The sequence below is a fragment of the Mauremys reevesii genome, linkage group 8 (assembly GCF_016161935.1).
Source record: "Mauremys reevesii isolate NIE-2019 linkage group 8, ASM1616193v1, whole genome shotgun sequence".
NCBI classification, from domain to species: domain Eukaryota; kingdom Metazoa; phylum Chordata; order Testudines; family Geoemydidae; genus Mauremys; species Mauremys reevesii.
The window spans coordinates 50,628,233-50,649,139 of record NC_052630.1 but is presented as its reverse complement, the minus strand read 5'-3'; the positions used below and the strand labels follow the sequence as shown (position 1 = coordinate 50,649,139).

General features: G+C 54.0%; 1 protein-coding gene across 2 annotated transcripts in view; it reads right to left on the bottom strand.

Moving 5' to 3' along the window:
• Positions 1-1,899: 1,899 nt before the first annotated feature.
• Positions 1,900-20,907, bottom strand: part of BRINP2 (BMP/retinoic acid inducible neural specific 2) — a 55,581-nt gene continuing 36,573 nt past the window's right edge. For both annotated transcript variants that reach the window (XM_039485648.1, XM_039485649.1), the window contains exons 3-8: positions 15,659-15,849; positions 13,935-14,131; positions 10,050-10,155; positions 8,029-8,265; positions 4,550-4,772; positions 1,900-4,128 (exon numbers count right to left, since the gene is read on the bottom strand). In XM_039485648.1, coding sequence (XP_039341582.1) covers positions 3,012-4,128; positions 4,550-4,772; positions 8,029-8,265; positions 10,050-10,155; positions 13,935-14,131; positions 15,659-15,849 — 2,071 coding nt within the window. In that variant the 3' untranslated portion in view covers positions 1,900-3,011. The remainder of the gene's footprint in view (positions 4,129-4,549; positions 4,773-8,028; positions 8,266-10,049; positions 10,156-13,934; positions 14,132-15,658; positions 15,850-20,907) is intronic.

Sequence of the window (20,907 nt, the reverse complement as noted above, 5' to 3'; positions counted from 1 at the left end):
AGATAAGGATCTGAGGGACAGGTAGTCCCAGCGTATACAGGAACCAGGGAGTGGACTCTTGAAAACCAGGAGGGTAAGCCTGCCAGAAGTATTGCCTGGGGGAGGCTGTGGGATTCCTGAAGTTAGGAGGAGATGCCTGCTTGAATTAGCACCCAGGCTTCCAGAACCAGGGTGGAGCTTGAGGGTCTAAAGCCCTTCCCTGGTAGAATCTTAGTCTAAGAATTCTGGTCTGGGAGTATGTCTTGCAAGGGGCAGAAGGCCCGTAGGGCCACGCTCTGCCACAAGGGGGCATGCTCGAGGTCTGTGCCCCCTCAAAAGGTGTCTGCAATTCTCCGCTTCACTCAGGGATTTTTAATAGAAGTAAGGCCCTGTTCTGTTTCCAGTATCCACAAAGAAAGCTGTGCAGTGACTTTATGGCCTGCTGTGAAAGGCTGGCACGCCGGCAGCAGGCAAATACAGGTGTATCCTCTTTGGATTATATTTCAGTAGCGCAGGGCTCGGGTACCTCGTCTGGATTTGAGCTGGCTGGGGAGATGGTGGATTGGATCCACGTTGCTCGTATGTGACCTGAAGGCCTGAGAGTGTTACCTGTGGCTGGGTTGCTGCTTGGTAGAAGGGTATATGGAGAAGCTGGGCCGGGCTTTTCTCACCTTTCTGTAATTCTCCATGTATAGATTTTCCCCAGATTGTGCTGCCTGCTGGTGCTGGCTAATATAGACTCAGCAGCTCCAGCTCTCCCTCGCTGCTGTCTCTATTCATCAGCCCCCTACATTTAAACTAACCCACCTTACCCTGTTGGCTCCCTGTAAATCTCCACAGTGATTCCATGGGGTTTACAAAAGCATTTAAAGAGCTCCTGGCCTGACACTGCAGGGACACATGCGGTGAGCCCTGCTCCAGAGCTCTAGCCCCTCTCCAGTGATGTAAAGGGGCCCCCGGGCGGCATCAGACAGCCCATCTGGGGAAATCCACCGGTGGTGTGCAGCTGCCATAACTGGCTCTACACCAACCTTCCTGCAGCCCTCAGCGTGGGGGGCATGGCCAGTGTGGGGGAAAGCACAGTATGCGAGTCATGCTGTGCTCCAGGCGTTCCCCACATACGGCAGCATCCCTTATGCTTACACCAGCCCAAGGGCCCCTCTAAATTGCGCCCAGGACTCAAATAGGCTGTGGCTGCCCCCAGGTTCAGGGGATGGCAAAGGTTGGCCAACGCTGAGGATTGGGCCACAGCATCTCGCTGCAAGGTCTATTGACTGCAGCCATCAGCCAGGGAACCACACATGGGGACAAGGGCTTCATTTAACAATGAGAAACCAGCATCAGAGCTCAAATCAGTGGCGGTTCCTGATCTGTGTGTGGCTAGGAGCAGAGGTACAAGGGTTATAAATAGACTTCAAACAAAAGGGAAAACGAAGTGAGGAGGAAAAAAACAGAAAAGGCTCAGCAGAAAAGGAGCCATGGCAACCGTGCTAAAAATAGGTTGGGAACTTCTGCTACGTGTGTGGATGGACATGCATAGATCTCTCTACAGGTTATTTCACCTCTACAGCCCCCCACCTTCAACGCAACCCCCTCTGATTTCACATCCACACCTGCCCTCTCAGAACCATCAATACCTATCTACCACCACCTCCCCCTGGCTCTCCAATTCACATCCACACTGGCCCGCAGGTGTCCTTCCCTGCCTACGCGCACCCATCCTTCTGCCATCGCATCTACATAATCACACGTGCATCTGGCCGTTCATATCTCCACCTGTGCACCCCATCTACTGATAGTTGCCTCTAGGTAGCCGTCCACATTTATGCTGAGCACCTCTTCACACATGCCCAGAGAGCGTCTCCATTCAAAAAGACACAGCCCGAGACCACGTTGTTTTCAACTTTGTTTTGTTTTGCTCAAAAAGGCAATCTTTTAAAAAATATATTAAACCAGATACATTTGACTAAGGTGGATCTCGGCTGGAGAAATCGACAAGAATTGAATCCTCTCCCCCCAAATAAATACGTTTTAAAAAAACAACAACAACAATTGATTAAATAAATAAAAACCTCAAAGGAGAAGCTACCCACAAAGCTCCACCTCTGACTGTAACGACAGGTGTGTCCATCCAGGTGCCCAGTCGCTGCTCATGTCGACAATGGAACGTCTTGGCTCAATGTACCGAGGTGCATTGATGGTGCCGTGATGCAGAAGGAGGGCGGAGTGCTCCCCACTTCCATGTGGGAATAGGGGAGATCAGACAGGGCTGCCTGTCCCACAGACCCCTCCTAGTTGGAATCGGCCAGCTTCTCCCCTGCCATCAAGGGAATGGTGCCAGAGAGCAGGCGGGGGTGGGAGGAAGAGGCAGGGAATATGTTGACTTAGAAAGTGACACGGAGAACGGAAAAGCTGGGATGTGGGTAGAAACATCTGTTAAAAAGAATACAAAAGTGCCTGCACTGAGGAAGACCGCAGCTGGCCTCTTCCCATGGGGTGGGTGGGAGTGAAGTGCTCTGAGCAGTTCTGGCCTGCTGGGGGTCTGAGGTCTTGCCACCCGTTCCTTCGCCTTCCAGCTCTGTGTGGAGTACTGGCTGGGCTCACAAGCCAGGAGGCAAGGTCACAGGCAGAGGTACTACCAGATGTCTCCTCTCTAGGGCAGACTCCTCCCACCAGCTTTCTCCCCCGCATGGGTCTGTTCCCAGGTGAAATAATCTGTTGATTTTTCTGCCTGGTCACAAGTGTCATTTGTGACTGGGAAGGGGGAGGAATACAAGCCATTCCAAGGTGAGCACCCTATCTCCCTAGGCCTGGCTCCCCTTTCTGACCAATTTGCATCTGCTGCCTTGCAGTCTCTTGCCATGGCCTGGGCATCTCCTTGCATCCTTCACAGACTGCCATCCCTGTGGCTGGTCACGTGGTGTCCCGTGGAAGCACGCGGTTGGCACTAAGGTAAAGCCTTCGGAAGTCACGGTTCTCCATCCCCCTCCCTTTTCTTGGGCCCCTCCTCAGAGATTCCAGGTGCCCCAAGGCTAGCTGCACAATTTGCCAGTCTCATACTCCATGGGGCTTGGTAGTCTAGCACTGAAGGCCTGCATGGAGGATTGGATCCTTCCCACTTCATTGTTGGCCAGCTTGAGCCGGTGCCGGAGCAAGCAAGAGAAAAGATCAAGCCGGGTTTTGCCAGGCGGTGAAAGCCGGTTCACCCGATCCCTGATCTCTATGAGCTGTAAGAGGGCCGAGTCCTGGGAGCCCTGGGTGTATGGGTAATCTAGCTGAAGGATCAGGTCCCGGATGGCGTCCGGGTCAAATGGCATGCTGAAGCCAAAGACTTGCAAGCTATTGATTTTCATGTATCCCAAGTTCTTAGATGGATCCACCATCTCTAGGGGCTCATAATAGACAGTCTCATTGGAGCTGTCATCCAGAGACTTGATCCGGCTCCTCAGGTACACATGGACTGTCTCAAAGAAGGTCTTCCACTTGTTTCCTAAGGTGAGTGTCCAATTTTGGCACAGGGCTGAGGCATCCACGCTAGTCCTTTCCCAGTCCGGGAAGCCCTCCTCCTTCACAGGCATGAACCAGCTCTCTGAGTGGCTGCCCCCGAACGGGTTGACGTAGACGGCCATGACTGGCTCCAGGGTGCTGTTCTTGGTGAGGCATATCTGGAGGGAGAGGGCCAGCATGATGTGGACCAACCCTGGCTTGTACTTGTTGCTCTTGAGGGTCAGCAGCATGCGTTTCCTCCAGGAGGGATCGAACCAGCTCCCCAGTCGCATGTCATTGCTGATGAAGATGGAGTGCACCTCAATGCGGCTGTCCCGTTTCTGGAGGAGGTACTTGAGCTCCAAGTCCTGCAGGTCCGTCTCCAGGCCAAGATAGTGCTCCAGGGACTCTGCCACCTCTGGACGGCACAAGCCCTGGCTGAGCACGTAGCCTGGGTTGCAGGTCCCACAGCGGGTGCTGTTCTCCTCAGCGCAGGCAGCGCAGGCTGGCCCGTCGCCCAAGGCACATGGTATGGACCCCTGGCAGGAGACTTGGTCGGAAGGGCAGGTGCAGCTGTGGCTGTCTTCCAGGAAAGTCCCCGGTGGGGTGGTCTCACTGCAGTACAGGAAGGACTGAATGCGGTTCCACCAGTAGGTTAAAGATCTAAAGGAGAAGGAGGCAAGAGAGAAAAGGCTCCTTAGTGCCAGTGTGAACACGGCTACCGCTCTTCCCAAGGGACAGTGTGGTGGCCTGTCCCCTGGATATATTTATTGTTCTGGGGAGAGGGACCAGCCCTGGAGACTGGAGTCCTCAGGTTAGCCACGGCACAGGCAAGGATCCCCATGACACCACCCCGAGCCTGGAAGAGCCAGCACTAAGGGGACAAAGCAGTTCAGTTGCCAAGGGCTGGCTTCTCTACTCAGGTCCCCAGCACTCTGGGGAACGCTTCCATGGCGTGACACATTAGGAGATGGGCGGTCATCCTTCTAGTCCCAGTTTGGTCAGTGCAGTGCATAACAACTGGGCCAGGTGATCCCCGGCCTTGTCCCACCCAGCCGAGAGCTGGCGCCAGGGGACACCGTACCTCTCCTTTGGCAGTCTGAAGCGAGGCTGCCTGTGGCAGCGTTTGCAGAGGTTGAAGAGACGCCGGATGATTCGATGGGTTTTCTTGAGCAGCAGCTTCAGGCTGGTGCCCAGCTGCTGGTAGCGATGCTGCACGTCGAGGTCCATTGCCCAGTACTGGGAGACTGTCGTCATGTTCACGAAGTGATCCTCCGGGAGTCTCTTCACCAGGGACTGGAGCTCCTCTGTGGGTAGAGAAGGGGAAGTCAGCAGAGCAGGAATGCAATGCAGGAAGAGCTGTCTCATAAGGCTGGAGTCACCCTCAAGTGGGGCCTATCATCCAGGTTAGAGTCTTTCCCCTGGCTTAGCCACCAGTCCAAACACGTGGCCCCTGCACAACGCCCATGCAAATGGGCTTAGCACAGGGGTTCTTTGCAAGGACTGGTGGGACAGAGCCCGCCCGCCCCCAAGGCACCAGCCCTTCCCAACCCCATCACATCAACTCTGAATTTGGCCTCTGATAGCTTGTAGATTTGCTAAAAGGAGGAGCATGGTCCTTATTTTACAGCTGGGGAAACTGAGGCAGGGGGGGTGAACTGACTCGCCCTGGGCTACAGAGGCAGGATTAGAACTTGGGACATGTCCTAGCTGGAGTTGCTAGACACCGTTTCCCTCAAAGAAAAACACATTTAGGCTGTAAGCTCTTTGTGGCAGGGCCCATCTTTTTGTTATGTACATGGCCAGTGCCTAGCACAAGGGGGTTTTGAGCAATGCATGAGACTCTAAGTATTAGTGCAGTATAGATGACAGAATTATAATAATGATACCTAGCTCTCATCTAGCAATTTTCATCACTAGAGCTTAAGCTATTTTACAAGGGAGCTCTGAATCATTATCCCCATTCTACAGCTGGGGAAACTGAGGCAGAGACTGGGCACATGACTTACACAAAGACACCTAGCAGGCCAGTGGCAGGGCTGGGAATAGACCCTGAATAGCAGGCCAGGGCTTGATCCATTAGGTCACACTACCTGGTTAGACTAATAGTAAGGTCTCATTCATTTCTATAATGAAATACCACTAGTTTATTTAATGCAGTTTTATTTATTGTTTTTTCATACCACCTAAGGGTAGGCAATGAACATCACGGTCCCATGTGCTGCACATACAGAGTCAGAGACAGTCCACCTGCCCAGAGAGCTGATATTCTAACTAGATCAGACAGACATGGGGTTGGAAGGGAAACCAAGGCAGAATGTGGTGAAGTGACTTGCCCATGGTCACAGGAAAGGAGCCTGGAATAGAACCAGGGTCTCCTGAGTCCCAATTAGATGCTTGATCCACTAGACCATGTTCTATTGCTGTTAATCATAGAATATCAGGGTTGGAAAGGACCTCAGGAGATCATCTAGTCCAACCCCCTGCTCAAAGCAGGACCAATCCCCAAATGGCCCCCTCAAGGATTGAACTCACAGCCCTGGGTTTAGCAGGCCAATGCGCAAACCACTGAGCTATCCCTCCCCCCGAATGTATTGGTGGAGAACGTGTCACCAGTGACCGCTGCATGCTCTAGCCGTGACGCCAATCCTTCACATTCAGACAGTTCCCACCTTTCCCAACCAGACCTCACGCTAGTTCTCTGCACACAAGTCCCCCTTGGGACTCAAGCAGGTCCCCCCGGCAAGAGCAAGGCAGGTACCATTTGGTTCCCCCTGTCAGACTTAACCAAAGAGGCGCTGGTTCCCTGCGACATCCTGCCACAGCAGCTCTAACACACACTCCTCAGGGTACTGAATTCCTAGGGGCAGGGCCAGTTCCCCAAGGCGCTGTGCATGTCTCTTGACAGCCCTCTGCTCCCACTGACTGCCACTGGAGTCGGGATGGCTCAACGCCCATGTGGGATTGTACCTTTAATCTGCTTGCTAGGCCTAGATGGTGTCCCTGGTGGAAAGGAGAGACCACTTGGAGACCGAGGCAGAGATTTCTGAAGTCATTTCCCCTACACTGGGAGCTAATGGATTCATCTTCCGTTGCACGTGGTGTTAGTGGAGAGGCTGGTAGCCCTAGTCGAAGCCAGGCATTGAGCTGTCATGCTCCTCCCATGCAGCTAGGCCAATGCACCTCACTCCTGACTGGCTGTTTCAGTCATGGGGACCCAAACAGCTCTGCCACTGCACCTTCCTTGCAAACCACCACACCAGCTGTTTCAGTCCTGGACACACGGAGCTCTGCCAGTTGCCCTGCGCTCCCGACCGTCAGCCCCCTTAGCTATGTCATGCCAGAGATCACCAACGGGGCCTGAAGTTAGGGTGCCATGGGCTGACACCTGTACTCAGACTGAATGGCATTTTACTCTCCAGAGTCCCATTGTTTTCAATGGGGTCTTTGGTGGCTTAATGCCCTGATCAGAACCCAGTGATCTCAGTGGGAATCTTCCCATTGGCATTAATGGACTTTGGATCAGGCTGTAAGGTGCTATTTACTATGAGGGAGGCTGCCAGAATCTGGCCCTTTGTAATTAACAAAAATCGTCTCTGGGAAGCTGTCAAACACTATAGCAATGGGATTCAGATAAGTACGAGAGACAGAGACCCCCTCTACCCATTTCCACTTGGGCGACTTTCAGGATCTGAACCCAGATTACCAAGAGAAAGAGGGAAATGCAAGAACCCCCTTTGCTTTCAAAATCCCACTTCATGCATCTTTTGTAATTCTCTTTTCCCTGTCCCTCTGGGCAGTTCTGCTTCCCAGTCCAGGCCCTGTCCACTAGCCACACTGCCTCCGAAGTATTAACAGTACTGAATTCAGGTTTAAAATTGACAAGGGGACAGATGTGGCTGTGATCCCAGCTGCTGCTGTTTACCCCATCCCATAATAACAAAAGAACAAGGGGACACCCTAAAAGGCAATAATTTTTTTTTTAAGTCTACATATGATGAACCTGTGGAGCTCACTGCCACTGGATATCATTGAGGCAAATAGTGGTCATTTAAAAAGAACATTTTATAACGAAAACAACATTGCAGTGAGACTGGCTGGGATAAACATTGAGGGTCTACATTTTCATTCTTCCAGGTGTAAACTGATTACAATCTGGGTCAGGAAGAAATCTCCACACAGAGGGTAGATTATTGCATAATGGAGTAAACCTTCCCACATAAAAATGGCCATAATGGGTCAGACCAATCTAGCCCAGTATCCTGTCTTCCAACAGTGGCTGGTACCAGATGCTTCAGTGGAAATGAAGACAACAGGGCAATTATTGAGTGATCCATCCCCCGTTGTCCAGTCCCAGCTTCTGGCAATTGGAGGTTTAGGGGCACCCAGAGCATGGGGTTGTGTCCCTGCCCATCTTGGCTAATAGCTTAGCTAATACTACTGGGAAGCATCTGGCACTGTCAGAGCTAGGACAGCAGACTAGCAGGGTCACTGGTCTGTTCCAGCACAGCAGTCTCAGTAAGAGGAGTGGGTCTCAGTGAGCTCACAAATTCCTGGCCTCACCTGACTCCTCAAACTGTCTATTGTGATTGTCCCAGGCATCCTGGATCTGCAGCAGACTGTCTTCCATTGCCTGGATGTCGGCTTCAGGGCAATTGCAATCCTGGAAGCCAGGCCCGCATTGGCACCAGCAGTCATTCTTCCGGCAGATGAGTTCTCCCTCCGAACTGCAGGTGATGTAGCTGAGCGCGGCTGCCACAAAGCATTCCCGCAGGTAGTCGGGCAGCAGCACCTGCAGCCCTGCACAAAGGGAGAGTCCCAGGAAAGGTGAGGCAAGCAGACGCCCCACAGGTACCCCAGCACTCAGCGCTCTGTGTTTCCCATCTGCGGGGATCTGGGCCAAATTCAGCATTACAAACGGCAGTGGAGCCACATCCATTGATACCAGGGCTGACTCTGGCCCAGAGTCTGCAATATTTATGTTGCTACATCAACCGCAGTGGAGCTACACCAGTTTCCATGCGTGGAGGTTCTGGACCTGGAGCATCAGACGTGATGTGATCTGGGCCTTGAGGACTCTCCTCACTTTGCCCAATAACCGTCAGGGTGGAAGCTCCGGTCTAGGAAGGGATGGATTTCTACAGCTGCAGAGACTCAGTTCAGAGAAGCTACAAAAGTGCAAATGCTCATTCAACATGCCAAACAGGCTGGGACTCCCAGGGGTCAGGGTCTCTCCTGGCATTTCAGAGACAGAGGTGGTTGAACCAATTTGGTTAAACCGAGCAATGACTGGCACCTTCATCCCCAAACTCAGCCCTGTCCCTCAACCTTTGGGAGAGCTGGAAAAGCTGAATTCACTTTTTTCCGGGTCCCGTCCCCAGCTCTCTACGTGGGTTCTTTGTTTATGGGTGCTGACCGAGACTGACCCTGGAAGTGCCGGACATCTCACCAGGAAGCCTCTTCTTGGGAGATCCCTTGCCTAGCTTTGCAGACCCAAAGAATCTGCAGTAATTTGGATCCGGTCCAGGCAAACATCCAGGGCTGGCGCCTCCACCGGGCTCACTCAGAATAGCTCCATGGGCTGCTCTGCCGATTGACACCAGCTGAGGCTCTACCCCTCAGTGCTGGGTACTGCAGCTCAGTGGTTCTCAAGCTTTTGGGGCTCAGGACCCCTTGTAACTGGTTATGGCCTGTTGTGACCAGTGAAGACTCCCAGAGCCTGGGAGCGAGCAAGCGTATTTCTGTCCCCTACCAGAGGCGACGTGTGGGGGAGCATGTGGGGTCACATGCTCCCCCAGATTTCATGGTTGTGCCCCCCGACCCAGACAGGCTGGGTGGCCCACTGAGGGGACTTGGGGGTGGAGGTGGTGCTCCCACACTGTGGGGCTGGCCCCACCGAGCCTGCCTGGCATTGCTGGCCCCACTGAGCTCCATGCCACCTGGCATCACTGGTCTGAGCCGCCCCTGTGGCTTTGCGCCCTGGGCAGCTGCCCCACTTGTCCTGCCCTGGTTACAGACTTGCCCTGGGGTGGTTTTGGTGAGATCCTACCCAGCACTCATCCCACAGTGGCAGCTCCTGCAGCTCCTGTGTTGTGGGGCTGGCTGAGCTTGGCTTGCTGCACCACTCAGGGTTCTGGCAGCCGGGGCAGGGTTGTTCTTTCTCCAGGGCTGGCCTGGAGAACCCAACCCCAGCCACCCCCACTTTGCAGTTCTCTCCCCCACCCTCCAAAGCACCTTCCCATCCAACCTTATAGGGGCCCAGGGCCCAGCTGGGACTAGTGGGGCAGTGCATGCTTGGGCCCTGATAGGAGTCAGCATGCAGTGAAGACATGATCTAACCTATTGGGATCACCTATGACACGGGGTATGCCCCCCAACATCGGGGCATTCTGAGTAAATGGGGCCCTTTTTTGACCTAACTCCTGTACATTCTCCCCCTCCTTCTACTTGGGGCCCTACCCATCCTTGCTTCAGTATCCCTCCTCTCTCCCACTGGCCTCTCCCTCCCTCAATGAGTGCTGTAGCGGCTGGCTCTGGCCGTTGCTAGGCGTGGGGGATGAAAGGAGGAAGGCTGCCGTCCTCACCTAGTAGCTGTACTTTGTTCTCAGGGCTCTGGACGAGAACCGAGCTGACCGAATCCAAGTTATCGTAGTTGCTGCAGCCTAGAGGGCCCGTCCGGGTTTCAGTTACCTGCGAGAACAGGGGGTAGTAAGAGAGTGAGTGAGGCAGGACCCGGCGTTTGCATCACACCTCAGCAGTTAGGGTCTGAGCCTGCAGCTGAAAACGTGCAGAGCTCTGTCAGGCCTGACCCGTACTCCTTCCTATGCCAGTGCTGGGCTCTGTGCTCCTCTACCCGGGCACTGCAGGCCTGACTCTCAGCACCTCCGGCTGTGCCAGTCCTGAGGCCACGCAGAACTCTCGTCCCCTTGCTGAAGTCATTGCACGTGTGAGGGGATTTGCCCTACTGCATTGCCAGGGCGAAATTGGATACTAGCCAATTCCCATCCCAGGAAGCCTGGCACACCAGATATGTAGTTAGGGAAGGAAAAGGACCTATTACATCCCAGAACCCACCCCCAGCAATGGCAGGGCAGCGTCTGCTGGTGGTGGCCCCATCAGCCATCAGCCAACTCGGCACTAATAGTCCACGCTCTGTTCTCAGCTCCTGGAGGCCAGGCAGGGCCACAGAAGGAGCAGGAGGGGGCAGAAATGGTGAGCAGCGAAGGTGCAATACAGGGGTCTGGTTCATGTGAAATAGAAGGAACACGGGAAGAGGCCAGAAGGGTGGTTGAGGTCCCTTTGTGAAATCCCGGCCCAGGTAGTCTCAGGCTGGGCAACCTTGGAAAGCAAATGTAAGTCAGAGGCCCAGGGCCATCCTTCCTGCCAACAAGGAGCCAGCCAGGCCAGCAGAGCAGTCCCGAGCGAGGGTGTCTGCGGCAGCGCGAGAGACAGGCGGCCCGGCAGCGCTGGGAGAAAGGGGAAATAATTGTGTGCTAATTGGCCTGTTGACACTGAGCAGCTCTGCCTCCAGCCTGATGCAGCTCGGCTTCGTTAGCATGGCCAATTTCCCATAACTAACAGGAAGGCGCTAACCTCGCTCCGGCTCCCTCTCCCCTCCCAGCGGGGACACTCGCTGCCAGAGATGGGGTTATAATTGCCAGGCTGCGGGAGGAGAGCCCAGGGCGGGGACTGGGCTTCAACCAGCCACAGTTTGCATCCCAAGTGCAGCATCGGGGTGGGGGTGGGGAGGACAGGGACCAGGAGATTCCCTTCCCGTCCCCTGACTGTATGTGGCACACCTGCTCTATGCTCCTCAATCACGTTAGATCCACTCAGCTCAATCAGATTAACACAGAGGGCTTCAAAGAGCAGAGGGGGGCAGATCCGACAATCACAAGGTGACCCCCAAAGGCCCGGATGAGAACAGCCTGTCCAGAGATCTCAAAGCACAGCTGGTTTACAGAAGGAATTCAGAGCGTAGCGATTTGCCCCACGTAACTCAGCGGCACAGCCCAGACTAGTAAGCAGATCTCCTGATTCCCCAGCTCACGCTGCATCCTCTGGGCCACGCTGTCAGCAGCCAGTGGGCGAGAGGAAAAACACTTACGTTGGGTTCTATGTGGAGGGGAAGGAGGAAGTGCACGGTTGGCCTCCCATTTTCAGAGAAACAGACCAGGATGGAGGCTGAGCCCTCTCCTATATAGCCCACCACAATGAGCGCTTTGCCTGACCTGTACACAGCAGCTCCAGGCTGGGAGCCGGCATGACACTTTCAGAGGAAAGGCACAGATGTAGCAGAGCAATGCCAGCGTGAGAGCAGCAACTCCTCAGCCCTCCTCAGCAAGGACGGCCCTGTGGCCTCTGAATTACGTTTGTTTTCCAAGGTCACCCTGCTGCCTGAGACCACATGGGCCGGGATTTCGCAAGGGGACCTCACCACCCTTCTGGCCTCTTCCCATGTTCCTTCTATTGCATCTGAACTGGACCTTCGACCACTCACCATTTCTGCCCCTCCCCCTTCCACAGCGAGCTCCCTCCACCTACGGCATGAAGCTCAGAGCTCAGGAAGGGTTTACATTGGAGCCTCTCAGCCCAGTCTCCAACCACACGAGGAGATTGACTTGGCTTCTCTACCCACAACGGAGCAGGGTGTGGATGCCCAGCACTGGACCAGTAGTGGGCTGTAGGTCAGGGCTGAGGTGCACCAGCAGAGTGGTGGAGGGGAGCTTTTCACACCCTCTGGCCAATGTCGCCCTGTGAGTCCGGACACCAGCCGTTTCCCTGAGCCCCCCACTCTGATGACAGAACACCGGCTGCAGACCGCAGCATAAGAATGCTGTGTTGGTCTGTGCCGCGAATGGCTGCCTGGTGGGGCAGTTTAATGGTAGGCATTTGGAACAGACGGGTGGGATACCAAGTGGTGGATTTCATTGCTGGCTCTTACGATGAAAGGCTGGCGTTTTATTTCCTGATGGATTGTTCTCAGCCATATAAGATACCCAGGGGCTAAGCCACAGGAGCCAGTATGGACCACAACATAGGGAACAAGGTGAAAGCAAGACATCAGCTTGCTAAGGGGTAGAGATGGTCAGAACAAGACACGTCGTTTGGAGGGTCTGGTGAAGGCTCCCCTGCCCAGATATTTGATTATTATTTATGTATATTGTGCCAGGCGCTGTACAAACACAGAGCAAGAGACAGGCCTGGACAACCCTTTACAGGCCAGACCGAGGAAGTGTGTTACTGGCCCTGCATCACAGAGGGGAACAGAAACAACTTGCTCGAAGTCACACACGTTCTGTAGCAGAAGCAGCCACCAAACCCAAGTTCTCTCAGCCAGAGGGCAATGCCTTGTGAGGGAGCGGCTGTCACAGCATGACTGTGCCCTATGAGAGGGAAGAGAGTCCAGTGCACCTGTGACTGATCAGCAGCTGCCCAACGGGGATTAAAATAAAGCAGCTGGACCCTTATAAAGAGAGCGTCAGGCGGTAGCAGGTGAGAGCTGCCTGGGAGAGACAGGGAAGTTGCAGAGAGGAGAAAATGATGTGGGTTTTCCCTGGGAATAGGGAGGAAATGCTTGGAGGCCAGTGGAGGGGTTAGCCTGCTGCCCTTCCTGAGCTGGAGAGCCAGTGCTGAGAGGCTGAAAAGGGCTGAGCTGTGTTCAGGGTAGAAGAGTCAGGGGACTGGTGGCTCCCAGGTGGCTGGCTGGGAGAGAGAGGACCAGGAACAAGGGTGGAAAGGAGTCCTGGGGGACTCACGGGTGGGTGACCTGGAAGCATTGTCCCCACAGAGGGGACTGGAGAAATCCCTGTATCTAGATGAGTGTTCCTGTGGGAACTGGGAGAACTGTTTTATCATGACAGTTTTATGCACTATTGTATGTGTACATGACTAAGTTATGCCTAGAGGTGAGTCTCTGAATTGGACAGCGAGACAGACTGTCTCTCTTTATGGCTGGACCGAGGGGAAACTGAGGCAGGAGCAGATCTCATGCTGCAGCCTACCACAGGAGGGGAACGTGAGGCAGGGCCACCCTGTGACAATGGCTCAGTGCCTAGGGCAGTGCAGTGGGAGTCTGGAGACATGGGATCTCTTCCTGGCTCTGCCACTGACCAGCTGGGTGACCGTGCGCATGTCACGTCCCGCCCCGTGCCTCAGTTTCCCCTCTCACCCTTTATCTGCCTTGTGTACTTTGATTGTAAGTTCGTAGGGACAGACATGGTTCCTTCCAATGTGTTTGTGCAGCATCTGTTGTGTCTAGCGGCTACTGTAATACGCAGAGTAAGTACTTGCAAGCCCATCCCTCCTGGAATGAGCTCTGTACCCCTTTCACTTTTGCTTTACTTTGGAAAACTAATGCCAGAGATGCTAAGCCCCCATCCCCATCTGGATAGGCAGGGTCCCCCTTGCTGTCACCCCCACCCACACCATTCTGGGGCCTCCTGCTCCGTGCTCAGCGGTGGTATTACCTTGATGGCGGCTGTGGCTATTTGGATGTGGTGGAGCCTGCGCAGCGTGCTTTCCCGGTCAATGAAGTAGGAGGCAGCCAGCTGGTGCAGAGTCTCCAGGGAGACAGTGGAGCTGTTCCCGCCCACTCCCGTCCTGACCGCTTCCGCCTTCCGGCTCAGCTTGCGCTTGTCCACGAAAATGGTCAGGGACTCTTCTCCTGCACAGGCACGTGAGCCGGTCAGTGTGCTCCAAGGATGCTCAACTCTGCTTCACCGTCAGTCGTCCATGGGCAGGAACCGAGCCAGAGCCCGCCTCCTTGCCACCCCTATGGGCTGGCCATCCCTCACAGCAATACAAGCCCGAAGGATGGGCTGCTGGGTAGGTCTGCCCCATAAGGCCTCTCACAGGCGTGCGAGTTGGCTCAGTGGGGGACGTCAGCCTGCAGCCCCTCTGATTTCCAGCCACTCTAATCAGTCCCTCGAGACTGAGTCCCGGATCGCCCAAGCAGCGTCCCAGCCCCTTGCTGCTCGGTGGCCATCCTGAGCCGGCTCGGAGACATTGCCACTCCCTGGCCAGCTCCCCAGTGCCCAACTAGGAGGCTCAATCATGCGGAGACCTCCAGGAATCCCAACTGGTTCTGCCGGGTAGGCAGGAGGGCACCATTGGAGGCCATCTCTCCATTACATCGGCCCTTCCTCTGCCTGGAGACACGTCCCTGTGCGTGGATTTATAGAACCAGCCTCCCTTATTAAAGGGCCATTGCGTCTTATCTTTTACTGCCTTGGCCCTCACACAGTGGCCCATTTGCAGGACAGAACACGAGAGGCTAGCACACAAATACAACCCATTCCACTTCTTCCCTCCATCTCTCCTGCGCCTCTCACATCCCCATCAGAGCCCTGAGCCATGCTCCAGGCCTTGCCCCCAATGCCAAGCAACCCAGTGCTTGAGGCTTGGGGAGCATCGGGGCATTCCTTTGCGGGGGCCCAGTGACACTTGGCCAGAGGACTGCGGTTGAGTCATAGGAGACTCTCCTGCTCCATTTGGAGATGGAGCGTGCCTTGCCTGGCCCTCTGCAGGTGTTAGCCTCGGCTATGTGGAAATGTCTGTGTGCTCCCAGCCCCATGGTCACTCAGTAAAGAGTCCCCATGCTTATCGGAGCCCTCGTATTTAGGGCTTGTTCTGCTGCTGCTTGTACCCCGTTGCTCCGAGCTGCTCCCAGACATCGAAAACATCCAGGCATCTCTTTTAAAACCCACCCCCTCTCTCTGCCGTTCTCCTTGCCAAACACTAGTTGCTGTTTTTATGGGCCCCAACGCAGCAACAGCGGCCAAGATTTTTCCAAAGTGACTAGTGGTTTGAGGGGCCCAACTTGAGATGCCGGAAAGGAGCCTGATTCTCAGGAAGTGCAGCACATCCGCCCTCCGAAAAAGAGTCTCTTTTCAGGGTTCTTGGGTTGGGACCCCAAAATCACTAGTCACTTTGGAAGATCTTGGCTGGTCATCACTTCTGCTGCTGAGCCAGCAACAGTGGTTCCATGAGCAAGCACTGTCCCCAGAACTGGGCAGACCATGCTCACATCTCGATGCTGCTACATAAGTAAGGCAGGAAAGGTAAAGGCCATTTTGCATGGGCCAGATCCTCAGCTGGTGGAAATGGAGTTAGCGTCACTGACATCAATGCCAATTTGCACCAGCTGAGGGTCTGGCCCCAGGAGCATAACTTTGGCACAGGAGGCACTTACCTCCCAGAGTGGCGGAGAGCAGGAAATGCGTGCCGTATTTTTTAATCAGGTTTTCTGTAATCTGTTGCAGGCTGGGCCTTCGTCCCAGGAGGCGGATGTTCCGGATGAATTCGGGGGCCAAGGGCAGTGGCAAGCTGAAGAAATCTTTCCTTTCCAAGGCTAAGTTATTCACCTTCCAGCGGGCAAACTCTCTGGAGAAAGAAGCCAAGGAAAAGCAGTCATGAACTCCAGTATCCAGGTGAGAGGGATGGGAGGATGGGCAAATGGGAGAGAACATAAACCCCCATCGCAGTCACAAAGGCTGTAGTATGTACTGGTCATTGTACCGCCTTCCATTAGGGGTGGGTGAAGGTAGATCCAAGGAGACCCAAGCAAGATCGGGCCCATTGTGCTAGGTGCTGTAACGGACACCTAGTGAGACAGGCTCTGCCCATAAGAGCTCACGCTCTAATAGACCAGACAGGATTCTCATCCCCACTTGTGACAGGCAGGACGAGGGTCCTCCCATACCCGTCCCAGGAAAGTACAGTAGAGGAGTCCTCCAAGCTGCACAGAGAGGCTGTGTGGGATATAGCCAGTCAAGAAGGCTGCAAGAGGCTAGCCATTCACAGGGTTGCAAGCTAGTATAAAAGGAGTTGCAGTGCAGCCCTGACTCAGTTGCGGCTTACAGCCAGGGGAGTGCAGGTGGTGCTCCTGGCTGGCCAAAGGGAACTGCAGCACCACGGACAGCTCAGTGTGGGCAGGAACTGGGGGAGGCAAGAAAGAGCTGCTGGCTGGCTGTCGGGCCTGAACACAAAAGAGCCCTGAGGTAGGCTGAAGCTTTGGTGAAGGCTGGGGCTGCAGGGAAGTGGCCCCTGGAACTGAAAGTGGTTACTAAAGGGACATGGTGGCATGTGGCTGTGATTCTTAGGGTCCCTGGGTGGGGACCCAGAGTAGTGGGCAGGCCCGAGTTCCCCCCATAGGCCACGGGGGAAGTGACCTACATTTGTACAGTGATAAACCCCAGAAGGGGATCTGAACTGTTAAGAGGCCCAGCAGGGGCCAGAACAGACCAGAGCAGGAGAAGAGCCTCCATGGAGGAGGCCCTGCGGGCACGGCTCCCTATCAGGGCCAGGACCGCTGAAAGACTTTGTTGCACTGCTGCCCCAGAAGGGCTCTGAGTTGTGTTCCATATACACGGTGTGAGACTTGGCTGGAGGAATCACCACAGACTGACAGAGATGCAGACGCACTTGGCCAGAGGGTGCTTCTCAGAGGTGGGGTGCCACCCTGTTACATGCTGTACAGTTGGGGAACTGAGGCAGAGAACCCAGGGTCACAAAGGGAGTCAGTGGTAGAGCAGGGAATTGGACCCAAATCTTCTGCATTCCAGCCCAGGGCTGTAACCAGAAGGCCAGCCTCCCTCTCCTTCAGCTACCACCTCACATCATCTCAGTTGCTTTCCCTTCGTACGTGGAGCCAGGCAAAGCCCGGCTCCCTCTATTCTCTGTCCTGCAGGCGTGCTGGCTGCCTTTGTTGTGGAGTACATGAGCCCCCGCTGGCATGCAGCGCAATACAAATCCATGTATATACGACAAGTCCCACATGTGTGCTGGAAACATCTCATTTGGAGGGAACTGGGCTAGGGATATTGCAATATCAGCTGGTTAAGTACGCCCACAGAGAACTGAATAGATTAGGGATTTAGCCAGAGTCTCTCATAACTGGCGGTAACAGACTATATCTAACAGGTCTAGCTCCCTCCAACGCGCCCCTCATATGATCAATAATTCTGCTCTGGCAGCCGAGAGGAGAGACTGGAATGGAAACAATTCCAGCTCAGTTCAAAGGAGGTGGGAGTGAGAGAGAATGGATGGAGGCTGAACGCACAGCTGCTATTCCAAAGACCAAGGCAAGAAGTTGAAATGAAACAAAATCAGCCTGGGAGTAAGGAACAGTGATGATGATGGTGAACCACAGGTAAAGCTTCCCAAGGGATGCTCCATCACTCTGCAGCTTTAGCATGAGACTGCATGGATGGCCTCCTATAGGATATGCACTAGTTCCACCACATGTTAAGGACCCTGTAGCGGGTTGGTTACCCACTCCTGCCCTGAGGGGTTTAAAAAGCGACCTGGCAGGGCTTGAAAGCTGCAGCTCTAAAAGCTGGGCTGATTGGGGAAGTGGCTGCAGCTGGGCCACACCCCAGTCAGGCCACAGCTGGCCCCTATAAAAGGCTGTGAGCCAGGAGCCCACTCAGTCTCCCTCTGCCTGTAGAGGGAGAAGGGTCTGGTTGTTTAGACGCTAGACACAGGGTACCTGGGTGAAGCAGGGCTGGCGAAAAGAAGAGGAGCTGGGGAGCTCCTGCCTGGAAAGTCCCAGGCTGCAGCCTAGCATAAGGCCAAGAGGTACTGGGGGCAGCCCAGGGGTAGGCAAAGGCAGCAGGTCCAAACCCCTTTGCCTATGATGAGTGGCTGATACTACAGTCTGCCCCAGGGCAGGGGGGCTAGATGGAGACTGGGCAGTAGCCAAAACTGAGGCAAAGTGGGGATACTGGGTTGGGGGTTCCCTGGGGAGGGGAGACCCAGATTGGTGGGGTACTACCAGGGGGCAGCACCCCAGTTAAAAGGGCACCGGGGTCCAGGGAGGGACTTGGGGCCAGAGGACAGGTGGATCACTGGCCTGCAGCGGGCGCTCTGGGCTGGAAATTGAGCTAATTCCTGGAAGACACCAGCAGGAGGCGCCGCAGGGATGAATCGGCCCATCTACAGACCCGAAGTGGGGATCACTGGGTGATGTTCACTAGCCTGGGTGATGCAGATGGTTGGGCAAGATCACAATGATCCCTTCTGGCTTTCCAGTTTATGAATCTACCCATCCCCTGCTGCTGAGGCATCCAAACTCATTTCACATGTGAGCCAAATTCAAACCAGCGAATCCATTGGTTAAAAAGGCCAATCCGTACTGGAAGCAACCATTGACTTCCAGCTAGGTAGCCACCACAGCCTGGGTGGGAGAGCCCCTTTGAGTAGTGTTTTCTCTGGGGAATTGTCCTGCTGTCATAATACCCTATGTGATCTGCACGTAGCAGATGACGATTTGCAGGAAGCATTTACCACCCTTTGATCTAAACAGATTAACCCGAAGGCCATCACGGGTATTTCCTCACACCGCAGCCTAGTGAATGCTTAGGGGGACATATCCCCAGTCTCAAAGGGTTGATGAGTGGCTGCATGTGAAAATGCTTACTACCAGCCCCAGCCAATGGTGCAACAACTTTGTAGGTAGTGTGGCCAGGCTAAAAGTGCTATGTGGACTCGGCTGACAGCACAGTGATCCCATCTGGGAATTCTGCGGCTGAAACCTTTGCTCTGCTATGCAGCCGTGTGTATCGGCTATTCCTGGTGGGCAGGGCCCTGGAAATGTTTCCAAGGTTAGATATACAGACCGGTACTCAGAGCTAAGTAAGAGATGCCAAAACTTCAGGCTTGGTCCACTGACACCTTACCAGAAGGCTGCATCTAATCTGCAGGAACATTTGCCAAAGTTCAGAAATGAAAAATGCATGCACACAGCTGGGCTGCTTGCTTCCCCCTTGCCTTGCTGGTGATAGACAGGTGTGGACTGCTAGCTGATGGATTCCACCCACAGACAAACTAGTAGCTGATCACAGTGTTCTCCTCGTGCACAGGGCTGGCTCCAGACACCAGCCCAGCAAGCAGGTGCCTGGGGCGGCCACAGGGAAGGAGCGGCACGTCTGGCTCTTCGGCAGGAATTTGGCGGCGGGTCCCTCGGTCCCTCTTGGAGCGAAGGACCTGCTGCCGAATTGCTGCCGAAGACTGAAGCGGCGCGGTGGGGCTCCTGCAGATCACGATCGCAGCTTTTTTTTTTTTGCTCTTTAGAGTGGCAAAAACCCTGGAGCTGGCCCTGCTCGTGCAGTTTCCACCCTGCAGATGGTTTCAGAGAGCCTGAGCCAAAGCCCACTGAAATCAATGAAAAGACTCCTGATGGTTTTGTATTAGCCCCAAAGAAAGGCACATGAGCCTCAGTATTATGGTAGCATGAGATCAGGGCCCCGGTGTGCTGTGCACTGTACACACATGGCGAGAGAGTGCCTGCACCTTAGATCTTGCAGTCTAAATAGACAAGGAGTGGGAGGGGAAATAGATGAAGTGTTTTGCCCAAAGGCACTCAGCAGGTCAATGGCACAGCCAGGGAATAGAACCCAGGTCTACCGACTAAACCACACTGCTTGCTAATTATATTAGTTAAAAATTAAAGTTATAAACAAACATAGGTAATCCCAGAGCCATTAGTTATAATAGCAAGCCAGTATATATTAATGCTATGTGTAATAGTAATAAATTAATCATAAATGGTCTGAACTATTTATAATTGCTATGGAACAGATCTTATACCACATGCAACATCCTGGGCCTGATTTTTCTCTGGTTTATACCATTGACTTCATTGTCCTGATTTACAGAGCTGTAGGTGAGAGGAGACTCAGTCCCGGGTATACTAATATACTTACATGTAAATATAATTGTACATGGAGACTGAGTAAATAAAAAGGATTCGGAAGGCTGGGGCTCTGGCCTGTTAAAATAATTTTCCCTGGCACTCTGCCCCTCCACGTCTAAGATACTGAACTATGGCCTATAGGATATGGCCATTCTCTGGGCATACCTGAGCTAAGGGGTCTGAGGTTTAAAATGTCATTACCCTGTAAATACAGTGATATCTCTAACAGAAACAGCTATAAAATCATTGCCTGACGCTGCTCCTATTGAAACTACAGGCAAAACTCCCACTGATCTGTCTGGGTCTGCTTATGAATGGGAGTAGGGCACGAGCCAGCAGGGGTCCTCAGGAATACTCTTCATAGGTGTACACGGCCCCACTGCCCAGGGCTCTCCAAGCCGTGTGAGGCTGCCAACTTTGCTGCTATCCCCAGACAGGGCTGTTGCAGGAACTGGGTGGAAGGGAAGGCCCGATCTGATGCTTTCCCACACAGTGTGGGAGTATGCTCAGCTATGCCACCTCCTGGAGGTGGGAATTCTGGGAATGGAGGGGGACAGGAAAGGAAACTAGAGTCTAAACAATGGAATTCGAACTCATAACCTCTCTTGGTACATAGCACCCTCCTTTACCCTTCCAGCACCTCTGGCAGGAAGGGACGTATTATCCCTGTTTTACAAAGGAAGAACTGAAGCACTGAGAAACACCACGTAACTTGCCCAAAGTCAAGCAGGCAGTCTATGGCTGAG